Source organism: Macaca mulatta, chromosome 19, assembly GCF_049350105.2.
Source record: "Macaca mulatta isolate MMU2019108-1 chromosome 19, T2T-MMU8v2.0, whole genome shotgun sequence".
NCBI classification, from domain to species: domain Eukaryota; kingdom Metazoa; phylum Chordata; class Mammalia; order Primates; family Cercopithecidae; genus Macaca; species Macaca mulatta.
In genome coordinates, this window is record NC_133424.1 from 19573000 (window position 1) to 19594786 (window position 21787).

General features: G+C 47.8%; 1 protein-coding gene across 45 annotated transcripts in view; it reads right to left on the bottom strand.

Moving 5' to 3' along the window:
• The window catches only part of SUGP2 (SURP and G-patch domain containing 2), a 43649-nt gene that overhangs the window by 11562 nt on the left and 10300 nt on the right, over positions 1-21787 (bottom strand). For 33 of the 45 annotated variants that reach the window (XR_013409235.1, XR_013409233.1, XR_013409248.1 and 30 more), the window contains exons 4-7: positions 17201-17321; positions 8233-8723; positions 6694-6805; positions 2254-2732 (exon numbers count right to left, since the gene is read on the bottom strand). Coding sequence is in view for 9 of the 45 variants with exons in the window: in XM_028839546.2 (XP_028695379.1) it covers positions 2254-2732; positions 6694-6805; positions 8233-8723; positions 17201-17321 (1203 nt within the window). In the remaining 36 variants the exon portion in view is untranslated. Of the gene's footprint in view, positions 1-1576; positions 1696-2253; positions 2733-6693; positions 6806-8232; positions 8724-17200; positions 17322-21787 lie in introns of all 45 variants that reach the window. The other 12 variants (XR_013409237.1, XR_013409236.1, XR_013409250.1 and 9 more) reach the window with 2 other exon arrangements.

Here is a 21787-nt window from a genome sequence, read left to right on the forward strand (position 1 = left end):
AAGGCAGCTTGGGCCATAGTGAAGGGTTCACTTGAGGGGTGCCTCGCTTTTGGAAAGTCTATTCAAACCTAAGAGCCCCCACATTTATAACAAAGGATCCAATACATGGATTATTTTCCATGACTACAGAAATATTTGTATACCAACTATTTGTGATACTATGCCCTCCTAGTTTATCTGTAGCTAATTCACTGGGAAATAATTAAAGTCTGGGCCAGCCACAGTGGCTCATGCCTGTAATCCCATCGCTTTGGGAGGCCGAGGCGGGTAGATCACCTGAGGTCAGGAGTTCGAGACCAGCATGGTCAACATGGCGAAACCCCGTCTCTACTAAAAGTATAAAAATTAGCCAGGCATGGTGGCGAGCTCCTGTAATCCCAGCTACTCAGGAGGCTGAAGCAGGAGAATAACTGGAACTTGGGAGGCAGAGGTTGCAGTGAGCCGAGATTGCGCCACTGCACTCCAGCCTGGACGACAAGAGCAAGACTCCATCTCAAAAAAAAAAGAATTAAAGTCTGCCTAAAACTTTCTAGTAAAAAACAACCATGCTTCTCATATAGAGGACCAAATCGTATTATTTTATTTTATTTTTTATGAAAGGGAGATTAGCAAGTCTGTTTTTTTTTTTTTGAGATGGAGTTTTGCTCTTGTTGCCTAGGCTGGAGTGCAGTGGCATGATCTCGGCTCATGCCAACCTTCACCTCCCAGGTTCAAGAGATTCTCCTGCGTCAGCCTCCCGAGTAGCTGGGATTACAAGCATGAACCACCACGCCTGGCTAATTCGGTATTTTAAGTAGAAATGGGGTATCTCCATGTTGGTCAGGCTGGTCTCAAACTCCCGCCTCAGTCTCCCAAATTGCTGGGATTACAGGCGTGAGCCAGTACACCCGGTGCAGGTCTGGTTTTATCTCATCAACTACCAAAAGAACTGAGAGCTTCTAAAACAGAAATAAAAAACCCCACCAAGAAGAGCATACATAACAAGCACTCTGATACACTACCCACCATCCATGACAAGTTTAATTATTTACTTCATTTTTTTACATTAAATTTTTTTTTTCTTGTAAAGATGAGGTCTGGCCATCTTGCCCAGGCTGGTCTCAAACTCCCAGGCTCAAGCAATACTCCTGCCTCAGCCCCGCTAAGCTGGGATTATAGGCACGAGTCACTGTGCCCAGCCCATGAGAAGTTTTGAAGTTTTGAACGATGGTAAGGGTTATAGTAGAATGGTTAGCATTTCACTGCAACACCAAGGTTTTCAAACACAAAACATGAGGACTATTCCAAAGCAGGCAAAACCATAAGGCCACTGTCACCTGTAAATATGACTGTCTGAATGATGTAGAACACACCGGTGACTGTTTAACACAGTCCCACAATGGGGCACCATTCACTACAACTTCACACACAGGTTTTGCAGCAGAAGTCCCATGTGAAAGCACGGTCCAGGCCTGACTGTGGGGAGATAGCTTGGAGGGCATGGGGGGCACAGGAGTCATCTGGGCCACGGCCTGCCCACCAAAAGGCCACATGAGATGCAATTCCATGTACCGATAGACTAGGAAAGGTAGAATACCTGGGTCTCGGAAAACAGTCAGTGGTTGCTGGGGCTGAATGGGGCAGGGGACTGAAATGGGACAAGAGACGTGTTCTGGGAACAGGCTTCAGCTCTGCTGTATTAGTGGGGTCTCACCTCTGCACAGTCAACAAAACTCAAATGGTCCACCAGGAAAGGGTGTATTTCACTGCTGGTAAATTATACCTCAAGAACCCGGAACCTTCCCACAGGAGAGCAGGAGATGGCCTCCCATGGCCAAGGAAGGTCCCACTGACCACTGCCTGGGACCACCCTTGCTCTGTTCCCATCTCACTGTCATGACATGAAGCAGCTTATCAGCACCCTGGGCCTTCCAGGAGCTCAGAAGGGCCCCCAGCTGACAAAGTCACAGGCAGGAAAACAGCTGAGATGACCCAGGCCCACCCCTCCACAAGTGGGGAAGCCCCGACCTGAATCCGGGCAGTCAGGGAAATGTCCAGTAGCAAGCAGAGTGCCAGAAGCCACAGGGCAGCAAGGAAACATGTCTTTAGAGCAATGCCTTCAGACCACCGGGAAACATGAGTGTCGGTTCACATTTTGGAGTGGTGCACAAAACTCTTTAGGATTAAAATGTCTCCAACTGTCTCTTCTAACTCTCACAGCCCACCAACCAAGAACTGTGCTGGAGGCAGCTGTGCCGACAGGCGGGCACTCACCTTTTGGCTCCTGGATGAGACACACTCTCTTGGGAGCTGGAATCATGCCAACCTTCAACGACTTGCTGCTGATCCTCTTCCGGGGGAAGCAGGTACCTGAGGTGGCCTGTGACAGGGCAGGTGTTCCAGCCAGGTCGTCCTCGGCAGCCTCACTGGGAAGGCCATCGGCAGGGGTGCTGCCCTCAGACTTGCCCGCCCCTCCGGGAGCAGGGGCCTCCTCTCCGCCATCCTCATCGTCCTCCTCCTCCTCCTCAGGTATCACCTCTGGGCTTTCCAGCTCAGCCTCCCGCGGAGGGGGCTCATCTTCAAACTCTCCTTCCCCTTCCATGAGGTCCACGGGGCTCTCCTGAGAACCCGCAGTGTCACCACCACCAGTGTGAAGGTTGTGCGGAGATGATGTGAAACAAATTGATGGACATAGTTCAAACACTTTCTTTCGATAGAATTTGAAAGCAGAACTATTTTGGTCATGTAGAAACCTGGGGCACAGAGGAAATACATTAGGTTACCAGATGGAATCTCTCAACATTTTTATTTGCTGAAACTGCCGGGATTGATCCAAGGAAGGTGGAGGTGGGACAAGGGAAAGAATAACCCGCTCTCTATGCGGCTATAGCTTGATGGTGCAGCCTCTCAATGACAGAAAATTTGAAGAGTACTAGTAACTTAATAAGGAGCTAGAATTCAAGGAGCATAACTACTTTCCAGGGGAGAGAGGCAGATGAACAAGGTATGCAGGGCCTGGGAAAATGCTGGAATAGAAATCTGGCCTGAGACCCATCTCACCCTTTCTGGTTACATCACTGGCCTCTCTGGGCCTCCATGTGCCCATTTTGACTCTGGTTCCTCCCAGATACGAGAAGCATGGAGAGACGCCAGGAGGCGCTGCACAGTTACTGCTGGAACATGTGCACCATGGAGCTGTAAGGTGCCCCCAGAGAAGGCTCCTCACCCCTAGCACTTCCCACTTGGAGCCTGCAGTCCAGCTATGTGGGCGTGGAGATGAGGCCTCTCTGTGCCTCAGGGGTCTGGTGGCCACTTTGACTTGTAACCACAGCTATGAAGCTGTGGCTGGTATGACAAACTTAAAACACTCCTGAAAGCACCAAAGTCCACTTGGACCAAAGGAAAAATGGCCCTCATAAGGCAACTCAACCTCATAAATGTGCCAAGTCCTCCCAATTAGCATATTAATATATCCCAATAAAACCCTGTTCTGAATCAGGACAAGATGGTTCTAAAGTTCGTAAAGAAAAATAATATATAAAAGTATCTGGGAAAACTCAGAACAAGACTCATAAGGGGTTCCAGCCCCACCAAACACTACAAAATGCCCCAAAGCCTCTAGAGTTAAACAGCATAGTAGTCCATAAGACAGACCGAAGGAACAGAATAGAAAGACCAGAAACCCAGCATTCGATTAAGGTAGCCTCTCAAACTACTGCGAAAAAGGGGTGGTCTTTCAAAGAATGGTATTGGAAAAACTGGACAGCTTTATAATTATTTATTATTATACATTTTTAGAGATGGAGTCTCACTCTGTTGTCCAGGCTAGAGTGCAGTGGTGTGATAACAGCTCACTGCAGCCTCAAACTCCTGGGTTCAAGAAATCTTCCTACGTCACCCACCCAAGTAGGTGGGACCATAGGCAAATGCCACTATACCAGGCTCACACACACACACACACACACACACACACACACAAACACACACACAACTAAATATTAGCAGAAACAAATGAATCTGGGCCGGGAATGGTGGCTCATGCCTCCCAGCACATTTTGGGAGGCTGAGGCAGGAGGATCACCTGAGGTCAGGAGTTGAAGACTAGCCTGGCCAACATGGTGAAACCCCGTCTCTACTAAAACTACAAAAATTAGCTGGGTGACACCTGTAATCCCAGCTACTTGGGAGTCTGAGGCAGGAGAATCGCTTGAACCCGAGAGGCGGAGGTTGCAGTGAGCCGAGATCACGCTACTGCACTCCAGCCTGGGCGACAGAGTAAAATTCCGTCTCAAAAATAAATAAATAAATAAATAAATAAATAAATAAATAAATAAGATTGTATGACAACTTTATAACATAACCACACCCACAAAATGAATTAACTCAATGAGCTTGAGCACATTAGAATTAAAATTTTTCTAAAGGCAAAAGAAACACAAAGTCATCTTGGCCCATTTACAAGCATGGCTGGATAGCGTCCAACACCCTGCCCAGTATCGTGGTCAGGATCCAGGGCTCTCCCTCCAGGGAAGGACAGAACAGAGTACTCTGAAGGACACTGCTCAGAAAACGCTGTCACAGATGGGGAGGAATCACCCAAAACCCAACAAGTAGTACAGCCCAAGTACCCAGGCTAATGCAAAATTCTCCTTTAAACTGTACTTTTCATTGGAAAAAAAAAGAAAAAGAAAAAGAAAAAAGGACTGATGGGATGCCCCCAGCTGCCCTGCACTGAGCTGTCCTCCTTACCCAACCCTGCCAGGGGAAATCCCACATACACAGTGGACAGGCCCAACCCCGAGGTCTACAGGACCCAGCAGCTCCCCAAGGCCACCACTGTCTGTAAAAGGCAGAACCTGACTGTAAGCCTGGTCAGGCTTCCCATCTGTAGGTGGTTGGTGCCCCACAAGGTGGGTGGTACCTCAGTGCAGGACCCAGTCATAAGCCAAGGCTGCAGAGGGGGAATAGGGCCTGGCTCGTGCAATCAGGTCCCAAACAAGTTGAAAGAGTATGTTCCGTCACCACTGAATTCCATAAATGCGCTGAGAAATGCACGTTTTCAATTGTATTTTTTTTTTTTTTTTTTTTTGAGACGGAGTCTTGCTCTGTCACCCAGGCTGGAGTGCAGTGGCCAGATCTCAGCTCACTGCAAGCTCCGCCTCCCGGGTTCACGCCATTCTCCTGCCTCAGCCTCCCGAGTAGCTGGGACTACAGGCGCCCGCCACCGCGCCCGGCTAGTTTTTTGTATTTTTTAGTAGAGACGGGGTTTCACCGTGTTAGCCAGGATGGTCTTGATCTCCTGACCTCGTGATCCGCCTGTCTCGGCCTCCCAAAGTGCTGGGATTACAGGCTTGAGCCACTGCGCCCGGCCTTCAATTGTATTTTTAATTGGACGAAGGCATGACTGTCCCACAAGCTGGGACCAGCACGAGGAGTTCAGAGCCCCCTCAGTAGGGTCCTGGCTCGTAATGGAAGATGGGTGCCTCCCACTGGTAGCCTTTCTCTGGAGGGTGCGTCTCACATCACCCCAGGGAAAAACCCCAGGGGCTGAGCTGGCTTCTAGCCCAGGTTTTCTTGCCTACGGGCTGTGTGCTTTTGAGCAGAGCTCCACCTATCTGAGGAATGGAGAGGGCAAAGGTACCTGCGCCCAGCATGAGTACGCCACGTTATCCCCATGTAGAAGTGCCTCCTGTCCAGACCTGGGCAAGGGCTATCACTACCATGCAGTGAGCAGTAAATCCTCACCTCTCCCCCCTGCCCTGGCCAACTCCTATTTAGTCTTTGGATGCAGATTAAATGTCACTCTGGGGAGGCTTTTCCTGATGCCCCAGAAGGGCAGGTCCCCTAGAACAGATTTTTTTTTTTTTTGAGATGGAGTTTCACTCTTGTTGTCCAAGTTGGAGTGTAATGGTGCGATCTCGGCTCACTACAACCTCTGCCTCCCAGGTTCAAGCAATTCTCCTGCCTCAGCCTCCCGAGTAGCTGGAATTACAGACACACGCCACTACATCTGGCTAATTTTTTTTATTTTTAGTACAGAGACGGGGTTTCACTACGTTGGCAAGGCTGGTCTTGAATGCCTGACCTCATGATCCATCTGCCTCAGTCTCCCGAAGTGCTGGGATTACAAACATGAGACACTGCGCCCGGCCTTTTTTTTTTTTTTTTTTTTTTTTGAGATGAAGTCTCGCTCTGTTGCCCAGGAGGGAGTGCAGTGGCTCAATCTCAGCTCACTGAAACCTCTGCCTCCTGGGTTTAAGCAATTCTCATGCCTCAGCTTCCTGAGCAGCTGGGATTACAGGTGCTTGCCACCATGTCCGGCTGATTTTTGTATTTTAGTAGAGATGGGGTTTTAGCATGTTGGTCAGGCTGCTCTCGAACTCCTGAACTCAGGTGACTAGAAGAGATCTTTCTCCCTCAGGCCCCTGGCTCAGCTGAAGTGAAGTCATGATTTACTCCTGGTGTAACCCCCATGGTAGGAATGCATTGGCCAGGCTGTGGGCTGGCTCAGGACATGTTTGTGGCATGAACACACTCAAATCTAAAGGGTATAATGGCCAGTTGCAGTGGAGCACACCTGTGGTCCCAGCTACTCCGGAGGCTAAAACAGGAGGATCACTTGAGCCCAGGAATTTGAATCCAGCCTAAGCAACATCCTTAGACTTTCTCTCTTTGAAAAAGAAAAAGGTGTGATGAGACCCGGGGGGTACGTACCACAGGTCAGGGTTATCGGTGCTGTTTTCTATGCTGAATTGTTCGATCTCTGGTCCCACCTGAGCAACAAATCTAGCCAGTTTCTCTGCAGTCTCCATTGTCTTCATGTCAACTACAAAACATAAAGCACCTGTCAGGCATGACTCCTGAGCTGCTGCTCCCCGTGTAAACACTGCAGGGTTGTGGAAGCTGATTATAAAGATGGCCTGCGTGTCCCCTCCCTGTAGCCTTGCCCTTCGCCACATGCAGACTCCTTGTCACCAAGTGAACTCTGTGTATCACCCCCTCAAATCAGGGCTGGTCCTGGGACTCAAATCGGCTATAGCATGTGGTGGAAAAGCCTGTTGCCAGTTCCAAGCCTGGGCCTTGGAGGACTCGAGTACTTCTGCTCTCTCTCCTGGAGCCCCAACCCCAATTGCCAGGTGAACAAACATGGGCTGGCTGCTGGGGGGATGACAGGCGCGTGGCCCAGCCATACCATCATCTCAGCTGACAGCCTGGACACCTGCTGCTGATCGCAGACACATGTGTGGGCTAGCTCAGCAGATGACCCAGCCACTGGCAAATTCACAATACCGGATGCCTCCGGGATTTTTTTTTTTTTTTTGCGGCGGAGTCTTGCTCTGTCGCCCAGGCTGGAGTGCAGCGGCGAGATCTTGGCTCACTGCAACCTCCGCCTCCTGGGTTCAAGCGATTCTCCTGCCTCAGCCTCCCGAGTAGCTGGGACTACAGGCACGTGCCACTATGCCTGGCTAATTTTTTGTATTTTTAGTAGAGATGGGGTTTCACCATGTTGCCCAGGCTGGTTGCGAACTCCTGAGCTCAGGCAATCCGCCCGCCTTGGCTTCCCAAAGTGCTGGGATTACAAGTGAGCCACCATGCCCGGCTGATGCCTCCTGTTTTAAGCCACAGTTTGGAATGGCTCATGACATAGCAACATCTAGAGAATGCAGCCGTTGTGGACACTTTTTTGCCCTCTCCTTCCCACTTAGTGCTGAGTAGGAAGCACTGGCCAGAGAGCAGGCCTGTGGTACAGAGAGAAGGAAACAGCTAAGGTGACAGAAGAAACAGAAGGGGTGAAGTTAGTCGATTCAGAGGAATCAGTGCAGGTCAGTGAACCCCAAGAACAGGAACTGTGGAGACCCTGGGGATGAGGAGGCAGAATGAGAGAACAAGACAGCCCTGAGGACTATCAAGAGAGGCCAGGATATAGCAGGACACGGGATCCCAAGTTCACGCAACAAACTGCCCACAGCCCCAGCAGCAGAACCCTGTCAGGGAGCACAGAGGCATGGGGCAGCACCTCGTGCCAGCTCCACTCTCAGAAGAGGAGGAGGGAGCTGCAGGACTTGCATGCAGCTCTCTCAAGAAAGTAAGAGAGAAAGCGCCAACACGTGCACTTGTCTTGGCCAGGTCCCTAGGGCTTTTATCCACTGCCTTGCCTAGATTGCAGCCCCCTCTCCCCAATTCTAGAGAGACCTTGGAGATGGGAGAGTAGGGACTGGGGCCCAGAGGAGAGGGACAGGAGTGAGCACCCACTGTCAGCAGATGGGCAGGGAGAAGAGGTCTGAGGTGCTTCAGAGATGTCCACTCCTGTTGGCTTGGGGGATGGACCTGAGGCTTCTGAGCTGGGGTCCTGAGGAGAGGGTCCAACTGGCTCTGGCGGGCAGTCCTTGTTGGCAGCATCATTTCTGTCTGGCAGGGATGGTTTTGCCTGTGAGAGGCCTGGAGTCTGCCGGCCGTGGTGTTTCAGCCTGGTGCCTGAGGATAGGAGGGTCTGGGTCCCAGTGGTCGCTCTCCTTGCCTTCCAGCCCCGGAGCCCTTGAGCACGGAGAAGCCCCCGCCGCTGCCACGGAAGCAGTTTCTTCTTAAGGTTACGGACAGCCCGGGCATACAGCATGGCCCGCACCGCACACTCTGCTGAGGTCGGCTTCTGGTCGGCTCCTCGCAAGTTCTGGCTCATCCGCTGCATTTCTGCCAACTTCAGCTTGTAATATTTATACTCCAGACTATTTTCATCAGATAAAAACCTATACAACAAAACAGGCATAACAGGACATTTATGAAAACACCACCAGGTCCCAAATTGTTCCTGCAAACACAAATCCTTTCTAAGTGGCCAACTTCTGACTGTCCTCTGCTGTCTCAGAGGCTCTGCCTGGCTCTACTGAGGACCCAGAGCTAAGCCCAAGACAGCTGCCCTGCTAAGAGTGACCGCAGGGCAATCAGGAGTTTGAACCGAGTTCCTCCTTGATTTCCATCAGCACCAGCCATGAGGGAGCTCACAGTTCATTATGGCCTGGAAACACAAACCAGTCACCTTGGAGCCACAGCACCCTGGCAGGCAGAATTGACACCTTTTAAATGGCCCAGCCAGGATGAGAGTTCAATGAGCTTTTGACTGTATCAAGGCAAGTGTGATGTGACCCACAAGAGAACATTAACCAAGGAGCCTGTGCCCCAGGTGTGAAGTCTTATGACCCGTCATGATGATGAGAACAGTACAGAAAAGAGAAGGTTGAGTTACACGTACTAACACAGAAAAATATTCAGCTGGGGTGATGGCTCACACCTGTAATCCCAGCACTTCGAGAGGCTGAGGCGGGAGGATCGCTTGAGTCCAGGAGTTCAAGACTAGCCTGGGCAACAAAACAAGATCCCATCTCCACAAAATAAAAAAATTAGCCAGGGTGGTGGTGCACGCCTATAGTCCCAGCTACTCTGGAGGCTAAGATGGGAGGATCACTTGAGCCCAGCAAGTCGAGGCTGTGGTGAGCTATGACTGTGCCACTGCACTCTAGTCTGGGTAACAGAGCAAGACCCTGTCTTTAAAAAAAAAAAAAAAAAAATCCTTCTCCTTCTAGTGTCTTTACTTTTTTCATCATGTTCCTTCTAGCTTCATGAGTTGATTACAGCTCACTGCAGCCTCGACCTCCTGGGTTCAGGTGATCCTCCCACCTCAGCCTCCCCAGTACCTGGGACTACAGGCATGCACCACCACGCCTGGCTAATTTTTGTATTTTTGGTTGAGAGGACATTTCACCTTGTTGCCTAGGCTGATCTCAAACTCTTGGACTCAAGGTAGCCACATGCCTCAGCCTCCCAAAGTGCTGGGATTATAGGTATGAGCCACTGCACCTGGCCTACTCTTTATTTCTAATAAATTCACCTGAAGTCACTCTTTCTCTTAAGTATTTTTATAACTGCATCTGGTATAGAGTATTTTTCTTGCCACTTCCTTCTAAATTGCTTCTAATTTCAGTTCTGATTATCCTTCACTCAAAAGTTATTCAGAAACGTGTTTTATTTTGGTTGTTGCTGGTTTCTAGTTTGCTGTATTGGCATAATGTGGCCCATGTGAGTTTCCTGGGTGTGCTGTGATTTTTCTCTGATTTCATACATAACAAACTTTTAAGTTGGGCGTGGTGGCTCACGCCTGTAATCCCAGCACTTTGGAAGGCGGAGGCAGGTGGGTTGCTTGAGCCCAGGAGTTCAAGATCAGTGTGGGCAAAACCCCATCTCTTTAAAAATAAATAAATAAATAACCACCCCACAAAAAACATAACAGACTTTTGTGAATATTTGATTTCAGTTTGTATTAAAGAAGAATATTGCTTAGTAAGTATGGCAGTATTTCAGGTGGCTTTCAGATTGTTTGATATTAAGTAGCGACATATTAGTTATTAGATGAGGTTCCAGATTACCAGTGACAAGCCAGCTAGAAGCAAGGTGTTGGCAGCACTGTGTGATGAGGCATGTCCCTGGCAGACAGCTCCGTACACAAGCTCCTGCTGACACTGTTAGTCAGTTGAGGTCTGTCTGGACCTCAGAAGACAGACTAAGGACCGGCTCCACTGCTGCCCTAGCACTCTGTTGGGCTAACGGTGGCATCTTACAAGATCATGCCCTAACAAGCAATAGTGCTCAATTAAGAGAATGCTGACCAACATGGGCGCTCTGGTTCTCAAGTCAAACACGGCCCCAGCAAGGTAACTCCTCATCAAGGGCAGAGTGCAGAATCAGGGCCAGGTAACCTGACTGCCCCAGTCACTCATGGCTCTGATGGCTTTCCTTGTTCCTGGATGGTTCTGATGCCAAGTGCAGTCTGAGGACGTCAGTCACAAATGCATCTCCCCAAGTTCCAGTGGAACATAACATCAAGAACACAGAACACTCAACAAGCCAGTCTGCTGGCTTCAAATCTCAGCATAGCCACTCATTAGCTGGGAACCTTTCTGTGCCTCGTTTCTCCATCTGTAAGACAGGGAAGATGATAAGCAGTAGCTACTTCATCATATAGCTGTGAGGCCTGCGTTATAAGCTTTTCACTATGAGGCAAGTGATATGAAAACCGCTCAACAAATATTAGCAGACTGTCTCTGTTTACGCTCATTTGCTGTGTTATAAAATCTTCCACAACCTTATTTGGATTACATTGTCTACCCATTTCACAGAAACATTCATGTCTCCTACCATGGTTTTGGATTCATCCAATTCCTCTTATCATGGTTTTGGACTTAAATTTTTTTTTTTTGAGACAGAGTCTTGCTCTGTCACTCAGGCTGGAGTGCAGTGGCGCAATCTCGGATCACTGCAACCTCTGCCTCCTGGATTCAAGCGATTCTCCAGCCTCAGCCTCCTAAGTAGCTGAAGTTACAGGCACCCGCCACCACACCCAGCTAATTTTGTATTAATTTTAGAGACGGGGTTTCACCATGTTAGCCAGGCTGGTCTTGAACTCCTGATCTAAGGTGATCTGCTCACCTCAGCCTCCCAAAGTGCTGGGATTACAGTCACAAGCCACCGCACCCAGCTCTGGACCTAAATGATTTCTAAAGGTTGTTTATTTACATAGCTCAAAGCTATGTAGTGCAGGCACCGAGATTCACAATCTATATGTTCGTGATGACTTTCCCTTTTATTAGGAACTTCTTTTGCTCCTTCTAGTGCTGTTCTCCTTAAAGTCTTTTTTGCCCAAACAATTCTCTACCTCCGTTCTTTTTGGTAGCATTCACCTGCTATGCAATTTCCCTTCTCTGTTTTCCAATTCCTGTGTTTTTGCTTCTTTCCCTCTATAGTAGTATGAAGTTATAGACCCCACTTCGGTTCCTTTAATGGCTAATCAACACACATACTTAAACTCTTATTTTGTATCAATATGTAGAATTACCCTTTAGCTCTACCCTCATGTCAAAAAAGACAAAGGCCTGCACACCTACCTCCCTCCTTCTCCTTTTGCCTCACATATTTAGATTATTTGGGATTTTAGTTTCTTTTATTTCACCCCAAACATCAATTATTTAGATTTTTTGTTAACTTTGGGGTGCTCGGATAATCCTGCTGAGGCTAGACCAGAGGGATTCTTAGCCACTTGTTTTCCTGAGTGTGTGAACATGTAGGATCTGGTGGGCTCTCCCTGGAGAGCATGGTCAGGGCTGCCCCACTCCCAGGGGACAATTTAGAAGATAAGAGAAAACAAAGTATGACATATTCCTTCAGCTTTATATCCTGCACTGTTGTGATCATTTTCTAGGCTTGATGCTTCGCACTCTCTCATAGGTAAGGATGGAAGCCTGCCCCTTGGTGTTCCAAACAAGGAAGCAAAGCCATAGTGGATGTGTCTGTCTATACTTCTGATTGATTCATTGATTAATTTGAGACGGTGTTTTGCTATTGTTGCCCAGGCTGGAGTGCAGTGGTGTGATCTCATCTTACTGCAACCTCCGCCTCCTGGGTTCAAGTGATTCTCCTGCCTCAGCCTCCTGAGTAGCTGGGATTATAGGCAGCCACCACTATGCCCGGCTAATTTTTGTATTTTTAGTAGAGATAGGGTTTCATCATGTTGGCCAGGCTGGTCTCGAACTCCTGACCTCATGGGGCCCACCTGCCTCAGCTTCCCAAAGTAGTGGGATTACAGGTGTGAGCAGCCGCGCCTGGCTCTTCTGACATCTTTAGTGTACGACATGAGGCAGGTCACCTCAGCGAAGAGGCAATGGCCAGTTCTGTTCACAAGGCTCCAATGGGAACAAATCATGCTTGTAGGGCGTGACGGTGGAAGGTCTCAAATCTCTGCTGGTCCTCAGAGGGTGGAGATAAGAAGCCATTCTTATATCTGCCTCCTAGAGGTCTGACTTTTTCACTTGCTAACTAAAAAAAATAATGTATTAAGGCTGAATGTGATGGCTCATGCCTATAACCCCAGTGCTCTGGGGGATCGCTTGAGCCCAGGAGTTAAACACCAGCCTGGACAACATAGCAAGAACCCATTTCTTTAAAAAAAAAAAATACATATATATATATATAAAATAGCTGAATGTGGTGGTGTGCTCCTGTAGTCCCAGCTACTTGGGAGGCTGAGGCAGGGGGATTTTGCGAGCCCAGGTTGAGGCTGCAGTGAGGTATGATCATGCCACTGTGCTCCAGCCCGGGCAATAGAGTGAGATCTCGTCTCTTAAAAACAAATAAACAAAAAACAAACTTAATCCACACATATCTTCATAGAATGTCAACGGTCATGCATAAAACTGTTCAGTAAAGAAAAAGCAGCACAGGCTTATTAAGAGATATAGAGGTGCAGGTGCGGTGGCTCATGCCTGTAATCCCAGCACTTTGGGAGGCCGAGGTGGGCAGATCACGAGGTCAGGAGATCGAGACCATCCTGGCTAACATGATGAAAACCTGTCTCTACTAAAAATACAAAAAAATTAGCCGGGCATGGTGGCGGGCACCTGTAGTCCCAACTACTCAGGAGGCTGAGGCAGAAGAATGGTGGGAACCCAGGGGGCAGAGCTTGCATGGAGCCAAGATCACGCCACTGCACTCCAGCCTGGGCTACAGAGACTCCATCTCAAAAAAAAAAAAAAAAAAAAGATACAGAGGTAGCCGTGAGAAGTAGTTTGAAGAACTAAGCAACTGCCTTCAAGGACTGGAACATGGGAACAGGTCACAGCAGAAACATTTGGCTTTTCATTATGCGTTGAACTGTTTTGTTAAATACAACATACAAGGAGCATTTTGACTTAAGAATTCAAACATGCACACCAGAAACCTAAGTTTAGCAGTTTCTTTACTTATTGCTGTGCTTTTGTATCACACTCTTTCCTCTTATAGTACCTTGGTAATTCCTTCTTTTTTTTTTTGAGACAGAGTCTTGCTCTGTCGTACCCAGGCTGGAGTGCAGTGGTGCGATCTTGGCTCACTGCAACCTCTGACTCCCAGGTTCAAGCGATTCTCGTGCCTCAGTCTCCCAAGTAGCTGGGATTACAGGCGCCTGCCACCATGTCCGGCTAATTTTTTGCATCTTTAGTAGAGACAGGGTTTTACCATGTTGGCCAGGCTGGTCTCAAACTCCCAACCTCAGGTGATCTGTCCCCCTCGGTCTCCCAAAGTGTTGGGATTACAGGCGTGAGCCACTGCACCTGGCCAGGTAATTCCTTGTGAAGGAGTTTTTGGATGATAAAGTCTCTGGGAACAACTCCTAAATCTGTCCTTCTTCAGGATCTATTCTATCAGCCAACCGCTGAGATTTTTATTTCAATCTATTTTGCATTTCCAAGATCCTTAACAGGATCTTGGATAGCAACCAGTTTTCTGTTTTCATAGCAACCAGTGTCTGTTTCATGGATACAATATACTCTTATTACCTGAAACTATTCATTACACATACATATTTATAGACTACACCTCCTCTTTCTCATAGTAACTCTTGTCTTCTAGGGTGTCAGAAGTTTGTTGAGTTTGGTGATTCTCTTTCATGATACTGGTTTACCTCAAATATCAGTTCTTACTTTGATGCTTATTTCTATCCAAACACACCCCTGACTCTGGCTTCTTTCTGCCGCACCTGGTTATCAGGGGTCATGAGACCCCTGGGCCATGTGCAGGGGTCATGGGGCAGAGGCACGAGCCCCCAGTTCTCTCAGGGCCTCCTATTCCTCCAGCCTAATAACCTTATCAACCACCTGGAAAGTGCCCCTAGGCCTTTAAGTCTGGATGCCTTCTTATCAAGAGGGTCTGGTATCTGCTTGCATCTGTCAATCTGGGGCTATCTAGTTTCCTTCCTTCAGCATGCACACTGGTTCAGACCACAGACTCTGGATTTGAATCTCAACTTTGCCTCTTACTAGCTGTGAATCCTCAAGCCAAGAAGACTCTTGGAGCCTCTAAGTTTCTTGTCTGTAAAATAAGCATAGCAATAGACCTGCTTCGCAACATTGTTAATGAGGATTCAACTAGCTAGTGCTCAAATCAGTAATGTGCTTAGAACAGTACCAACTGCACAGAAGGCACAAGTGTTTATTAAATAAAAAGTATTCAATAAATGATGCTGCGACAATTAGGTTATTTGGGAATTTTTAACTTTTAAGTTACATGCCTACCTCATTCAATACATGTAAATAATCCAAACTCAAGAATTTTGTAAAAATAAAAACACAACAAGTTCCAACCTTCCCCTGGGTAAATCATGATGGGAAGGACCAAAGACATGGAAATGTATGCCTTTCAAGCATCTTTAGTAATTACAACAGCAAGAATAACAAGTCCAATATGGGTATAATCTGACTACCAAAAAGGGCACACTCAGGAGGTCAAGGTTGCAGCGGGCTGTGACAGCACCCCTGCACTGCAGCCTGAGCAACAGAGTGAGATCCTGTCCCTAACAAAAACAGAAAACAAAAGAGGGCACAGCACACTTACAGAGTAGCAGTGAGAGGGTCAATTAGTACACATAACCTATGGAGAGTAAACTGATGATAAACATCAATGGTCTCCATCAGGGGCAGCTCTGCCTGCCATGGGACACCAGGCAGTGCCTGGATGTATTCTGGGTTGTTACTAGTGAGATAGAAGGTCCTGCTAACATCAAACGGATAGAGACCACAGATGCTGCTAAATAGCCTGCAATGTCCAGGACAGCTCCAACCCTAATACAGAATGATTCAGTCTCAAATGTCAACAGTGCTGCAGCTGAGGCTGGGTGCAGTGGCTCACGCCTGTAATCCCAGCACTTTGGGAGGCCGAGGCGGGCGGATCGCCTGAGTTCAGGAGTTCAAGACCACCCTGGGCAACATGGTGAAACCCCATCTCTACTAGAATACAAAAAATTAGCTGGGTGTGGTGGTGGGCACCTGTAATCCCAGTTACTCGGGAGGCTGAGGCACAAGAATTGCTTGAACCCGGGAAACAGAGGTTGCAGTGAGCCGAGATCGCCCCACTGCACTCCAGCCTGGTGACAGGGCGAGACTCTGTTCCAAAAAAAATTAAATAATAAAAAGTGCTGCAGCTGAGAAACTGACATAAATCAAAAGTCTCTAACATGAGCTTTAACCCAGCAGTTTCACTCCCAGATATCATGATAAACTGCCAGAAAGGTAGGCAGAAATACAAGCAAAGCACTGATCATCACCTCCTTTTTTTTTAAAAAAAAAAAAAGAAAAGAAATGTGTCTCGGCCTGGCGCGGTGGCTCACACCTGTAATCCCAGCACTTTGGGAAGCCAAGGCAGGTGGGTCACCTGAGGTCAGGAGTTCGAGACCAACCTGGCCAACATGGTGAAACCCCGTCTCTACTAAAAATACAAAAATTAGCTGGGTGTGCTGGTGTGCGCCTGTAATCTCAGCTATTTGGGAGGCTGAGGTACGAGAATCGCTTGAACCCAGGAGATGGAGGTTGCAGTAAGCTAAGATTGCGCCACGGTACTCCAGCCTGGGTGACAGAGCGAGACTCTTTCTCTGGCCTGTTCTTTACTTTCTCTAATAAGAAAGTACTATATTTAGGATGCAAACTGTAATTTTAAAAAGTTGTTCTATTCACATAAAGAGGCAGTTAAGGCCAGGCGCGGTGGCTCAAGCCTGTAATCTCAGCACTTTGGGAGGCCGAGATGGGTGGATCACAAGGTCAGGAGATCGAGACCATCCTGGCTAACACAGTGAAACCCCATCTCTACTAAAACAAAACAAAACAAAAAAAACTAGCCAGGCGTGGCGGCGGGCGCCTGTAGTCCCAGCTACTCGAGAGGCTGAGGCAGGAGAATGGCGTAAACCTGGGAGGCGGAGCTTGCAGTGAGCTGAGATCTGGCCACTGCACTCCAGCCTGGGCGACAGAGCGAGACTCCGTCCCCCCCCAAAAAAAAGAGACAGTTAAGCAAAACACAGTTTAACAAATATTAGCAATAAACTGCAAACAACTGCAATGATGTATTACTAATCTTACTACCCTTACTCTGTATTCTCTGCATGAACATCTCATTGCATCCTTAAAACAGCAAAGCAGGGAGTTGGAGCTGTATTCACAGGTAAGAGAATGCCACCACCCAGCCAGCCTACCACTGCTCTGCAACAGAGCTAGGACTTGCTGAACCCACATAAATCTGAGCCACCCTTATGCTCTTCTCACGAACACCACTTACTGAAGTATCTCACCCTCTGCTCTCAACACCATCAGAGTGACCCAAATTTTGCCATATACTCCATGAGAAGGATTCACAGGCTGGACATTTAAAGACCTACCAGTAAGCAGGGTCCTCTTTGAGAAGAGTTCTCTCTTTGGGAGACAGGCTGCCTTCGATGACACGTTTCACAAGTTGGTCGATGGTGTCCGCTACCTTGTGATCTGCTCGCTGGGGGACAGCTGGAACACACAGAACAGCTTTTCTGAGAAACGTGCTGACTGTGGGCTCTGGGAAGACGAGGACAGTACAGTAGTTGGGGGCTTAGCACTGAACCCAAGCAGGCGTCAACAACCGAAATCCTCATTCACAAGACACCAGAATTGAAAAGAGGAAAACAACACCTTATTCTACAAACCAATACAGAAAATCTCCTCCTAAAAAATGTAACAGCATAACCACTAGGAGAGAAACAGTCACAGCTTTCAATGACTGGACAGAGCAATTTATTTATATACTCTAGAAAAAGAAAGACGTATAGCAATTTGATATCATTTTTCATGTATCACTTAATAATTTGAATGTTCATAACATTAAAGTGGAAAATATAAATATCTAGTTTAAAATACACAAAAAAGGTATCTAGGTTATAGTTCTCAATATAAAGGTGGGAATAAAAAAATATATAAATATGGATACATGGGAAAAGACTATAAGGAAATATGTTAACAGATGTTATGGGGGTAGAATTATCACGAATTTCATTTTCCTTATGATTTATCTTTAAAACAAAAAAACGGCCAGGCGCGGTGGCTCACGCCTGTAATCCTAGCACTTTGGGAGGCTGAGGCGGGCGGATCACGAGGTCAGGAGATCGAGACCATCCTGGCTAACACGGTGAAACCCTGTCTCTACTAAAATACAAAAAAAAAAAGAAAATTAGCCAGGCATGGCAGCATGCACCTATAGTCTCAGCTACTTGGGAGGCTGAGGCAGGAGCATTGCTTAAACCCGGGAGGCAGAGGTTGCAGTGAGCCAAGATCGTGCCACTACACTCCAGTCTGGCAACAGAGCGAGACTCTATCTCAAAACAACAAAAAAAAGGTCAATGGTCCCAAATTACATGTTCACAGAAAATATCTGTTGAATGTATAAGAAACAAATTTTGACCAGGTACGGTGGCTCATGCCTGTAATCCCAGCACTTTGGGAGGCCGAGGTGGGCGGATCACAAGGTCAGGAGATCAAGACCAGCCTGGCTAACACAGTGAAACTCTATCTCTACTAAAAAATACAAAAAAATTAGCCAGGCATGGTGGTGGGCGCCTGCAGTACCAGCTACTCAGGAGGCTGAGGCAGGAGAATGGCGTGAACCCAGGAGGTGGAGCTTGCAGTGAGCCGAGATCACGCCACTGCACTCCAGCCTGGGCGTCAGAGAGAGATTCTATCTCAAAAAAAAAAAAAAAAGAAAAAAATCTTTTCTTTTTTGAGACGGGGTCTCACTCTGTCGCCCAGGCCGGAGTGCAGTGGTCCCATGATAGTTCACTGTAGCCTCGAACTCCTGGGCTCAAGCAATTCTCAGGCCTCAGCCTCCCAAGTAGCTGGGATGACAGACATGCGCCACTACATCTGGCTAATTTTTAAAAATTTTGTAGAGACGAGTCTTCACCATCTTGCTCAGGCTGGTCTCCAATTCTTGGGCTCAAGAGATCCACCCTCCTCTACCTCCCAAAGTGCTGGGATTATAGGTGTGAGCCACCATGCCCTGCCCAAAATATTTTTTAAAGTGTGAATTTCCTCCAATATGACTTTAAATTTACAATGCTGCCAGCAACACAGAAGAACATGTTTCTTCAAATGGTATGACTGTTTAATTTCCTAATAATTGGTTAGTTTTAAAAGCACAGAATGATGGCTGGGCGTGGTGGCTTATGCCTGTAATCCCAGCACTTTGGGAGGTCAAGGTGGGCGGATCACCTGAGGTTGGAAGTTCGAGACCAGCCTGATTAACATGGAGAAACCCCATCCCTACTAAAAATACAAAATTAGCTGGGCGTGGTGGCACATGACTACAATCCCAGCTACTAGGGAGGCTGAAGCAGGAGAACTGCTTGAACCTGGGAGGCGGAGGTTGCGGTAAGCCGAGATCACGCCGTTGCACTCCAGCCTGGGCAACAAGAGCGAAACTCCGTCCCAAAACCAAAAACAAACAAAAAAGCACAGAATGGTCTATTTGTTCAGCCATTCAGTTAAAATCACTGCTGAACTAGCAAGGTTTTCCAGTTTGTTCTGTAAATGATTGCACAGTCCTGTGCCCACCTGTGTCCATGTTACAGCTTTGAGCTTATTTTAAACACTAGTGTGAGCTCTTCACACGTGATGAGTCAATCCTTCAACTGCCACGTTATTCCAAGTATGTCCCCTTTGAAACTGCTTTTTTTCATGGCTCTCTTTTTACAGAACTACTAGTTTTACGTGATTTTATAAAAGATGTTGAGGTTTACAGTCAGCAATGAAATTTGGGGACCCCTGCTAATTTGGTCATCTTTAGCTAGGAAGACCATGAGCAAGAGTCAGAAAGTGGGACACAGCTTTGATCCAGCAATCCTACTCCTGAGAATGTATCCTTTCAAGAATTAAAAAAAAAAAAAAGTAATAGTAATAACCAAAGCATTCAATCAAAGATGTCATTCCAGCATTTCTTTTTTTTTTTTTTTTTCCTAGACGGACTTTTGCTTATCACCCAGGCTGGAGTGGAGTAGCACGCTCTAAGCTCACTGCAACCTCCACTTCCCAAGTTTAAGCATCTCTCCTGCCTCAGCCTCCCAAGTAGCTGGGATTATAGGTGTGTGCCACCACGCCAGGATAATTTTTGATTTTTAGTAGAGACAGGGTTTCATCACGTTGGCCAGGCTGGTCTCGAACTCCTGACCTCAGGTGATCCACCTGCCTCAGCCTCCCAAAGTGTTGGGATTACAGGTGTGAGCCACTGCACCTGGCCCATTCCAGCATTTCTTTTTTCCTTTCCTTTTTTTTTTTTTTTTGGAGACGGAGTCTCGCTCTGTTGCCAGGCTGGAGAGCAGTAGCAAGATCTCGGCTCACTGTAAGCTCTGCCTCCCGGGTTCAAGCAATTATCTTGCCTCAGCCTCCCGAGTAGCTGGGACTACAGGCACATGCCACCACGCCTGACTAATTTTTTGTATTTTTAGTAGCAACGGGGTTTCACCGTGTTAGCCAGAATGGTTTCGATCTCCTGACCTCGTTATCCCTCCGCCTCGGTCTCCCAAAGTGCTGGGATTACAGGAACGAGCCACTGCACCTGGCCCATTCCAGCATTTCTTTCTTTCCTTTTTTTTTTTTTAGATGGAGTCTCACCCTGTTGCCCAGGCTGGAATGCAATGGCACGATCTCAGCTCACTGCAACCTCCGCCTCCCGGATTCAAGCGATTCTCCTGCCTCAGCCTCCCAAGTAGCTGGGATTAGTCACGCGCCTCCACATTCAGCTAATTTTTGTATTTTTAGTACAGATGGGGTTTCATCATGTTGGCCAGGCTGGTCTCGAACTCCTGATCCACCCGCCTCAGCCTCCCAAAGTGTTGGGATTATAGGTGTGAGCCACCATGCCTGGCTCCATTCCAACATTTCTAACAGGAACATGAGCAGCGGTGGGGAAGCCTCATGAGATGTGGGCCCTGCCGCCAGCTATCCCGCTATCCAGACAGGGAACTGAGGCTTGCAGATGCCAACTACATGTGAACCCAGGTCTGTCTGGCTTCAGAAACCTCTAGTAAAAGGCAGCATGAATCCAGCATCAAGGGAAAGGTGAGGTAATTTACATTAGGTCAATATCACGATGTAGCAAAGGCTGTGGAAACAAAGAGGGCTTTCTGGCAATCACATAGAAGAGCAGGCGGTAGCATTTTCAGTCCAGCACGCCTGCAGCTGCAGGAAAGCATGGGGAACATCGAAGGCTGTGGGAGGGTAAGTGGGTGGGTTACAACCACTTTAGGTTATGGGTGACTTTTCTTCCTTCAAACAGTATCCCATCACTTTGTGAAGGGTTGGGGAATAGGGTCCCTTCAGCCCTGAGCCTACTTCTGGAAGGATTCCTCTCTGGGGGTAGGATGTGGCCACCTGTATGTGGTGGGACCTATCCAGTGTCTAGTGCCGTTGGGGCTTCATGAGGGTGGTGAAAGAGCAAAGAAAGTCAGGAACAAATGAGACTTCCTCACTGGGCTGGGGGCAATGGAAGGTGAAAACCACGTCAGTGGGAAAAGTGCTTTCTCCCTATCACAAGAGTTAAGACAGCATGGTTACCATGTATGCTTGAGATCTCTGGGATGTCTGGGCTGTGAGAGCCCATTCTGGGAGTTTAGGAGGAAGGAACAGGGAAATCAAACAGCTTATCACTTCTATTTCTCTTCCTTGGCCTTTTCCTCTCCCCAGAAAGCCAATGATAACTGCTAATTAGCAGGTGTACTTAAGTAATTTACCAACTTTAGCCAGTCTAGGAAAGTGAGTACGGCGAAAAGGTGCATCCACTATGTGGAATGACCTGGCTGGTCCCTACACATCCTTCAATACAGCTCAAGCATGACCTCCACAACTCTCCAGGCTGGGCTGGAGCCTCTCCTGTGTCACTTTAATTCTAGCACAGGGGTGACTGTTTTTTTGTTTTGGTTTATTGAGAGACAGGGTGATGCTAGCCC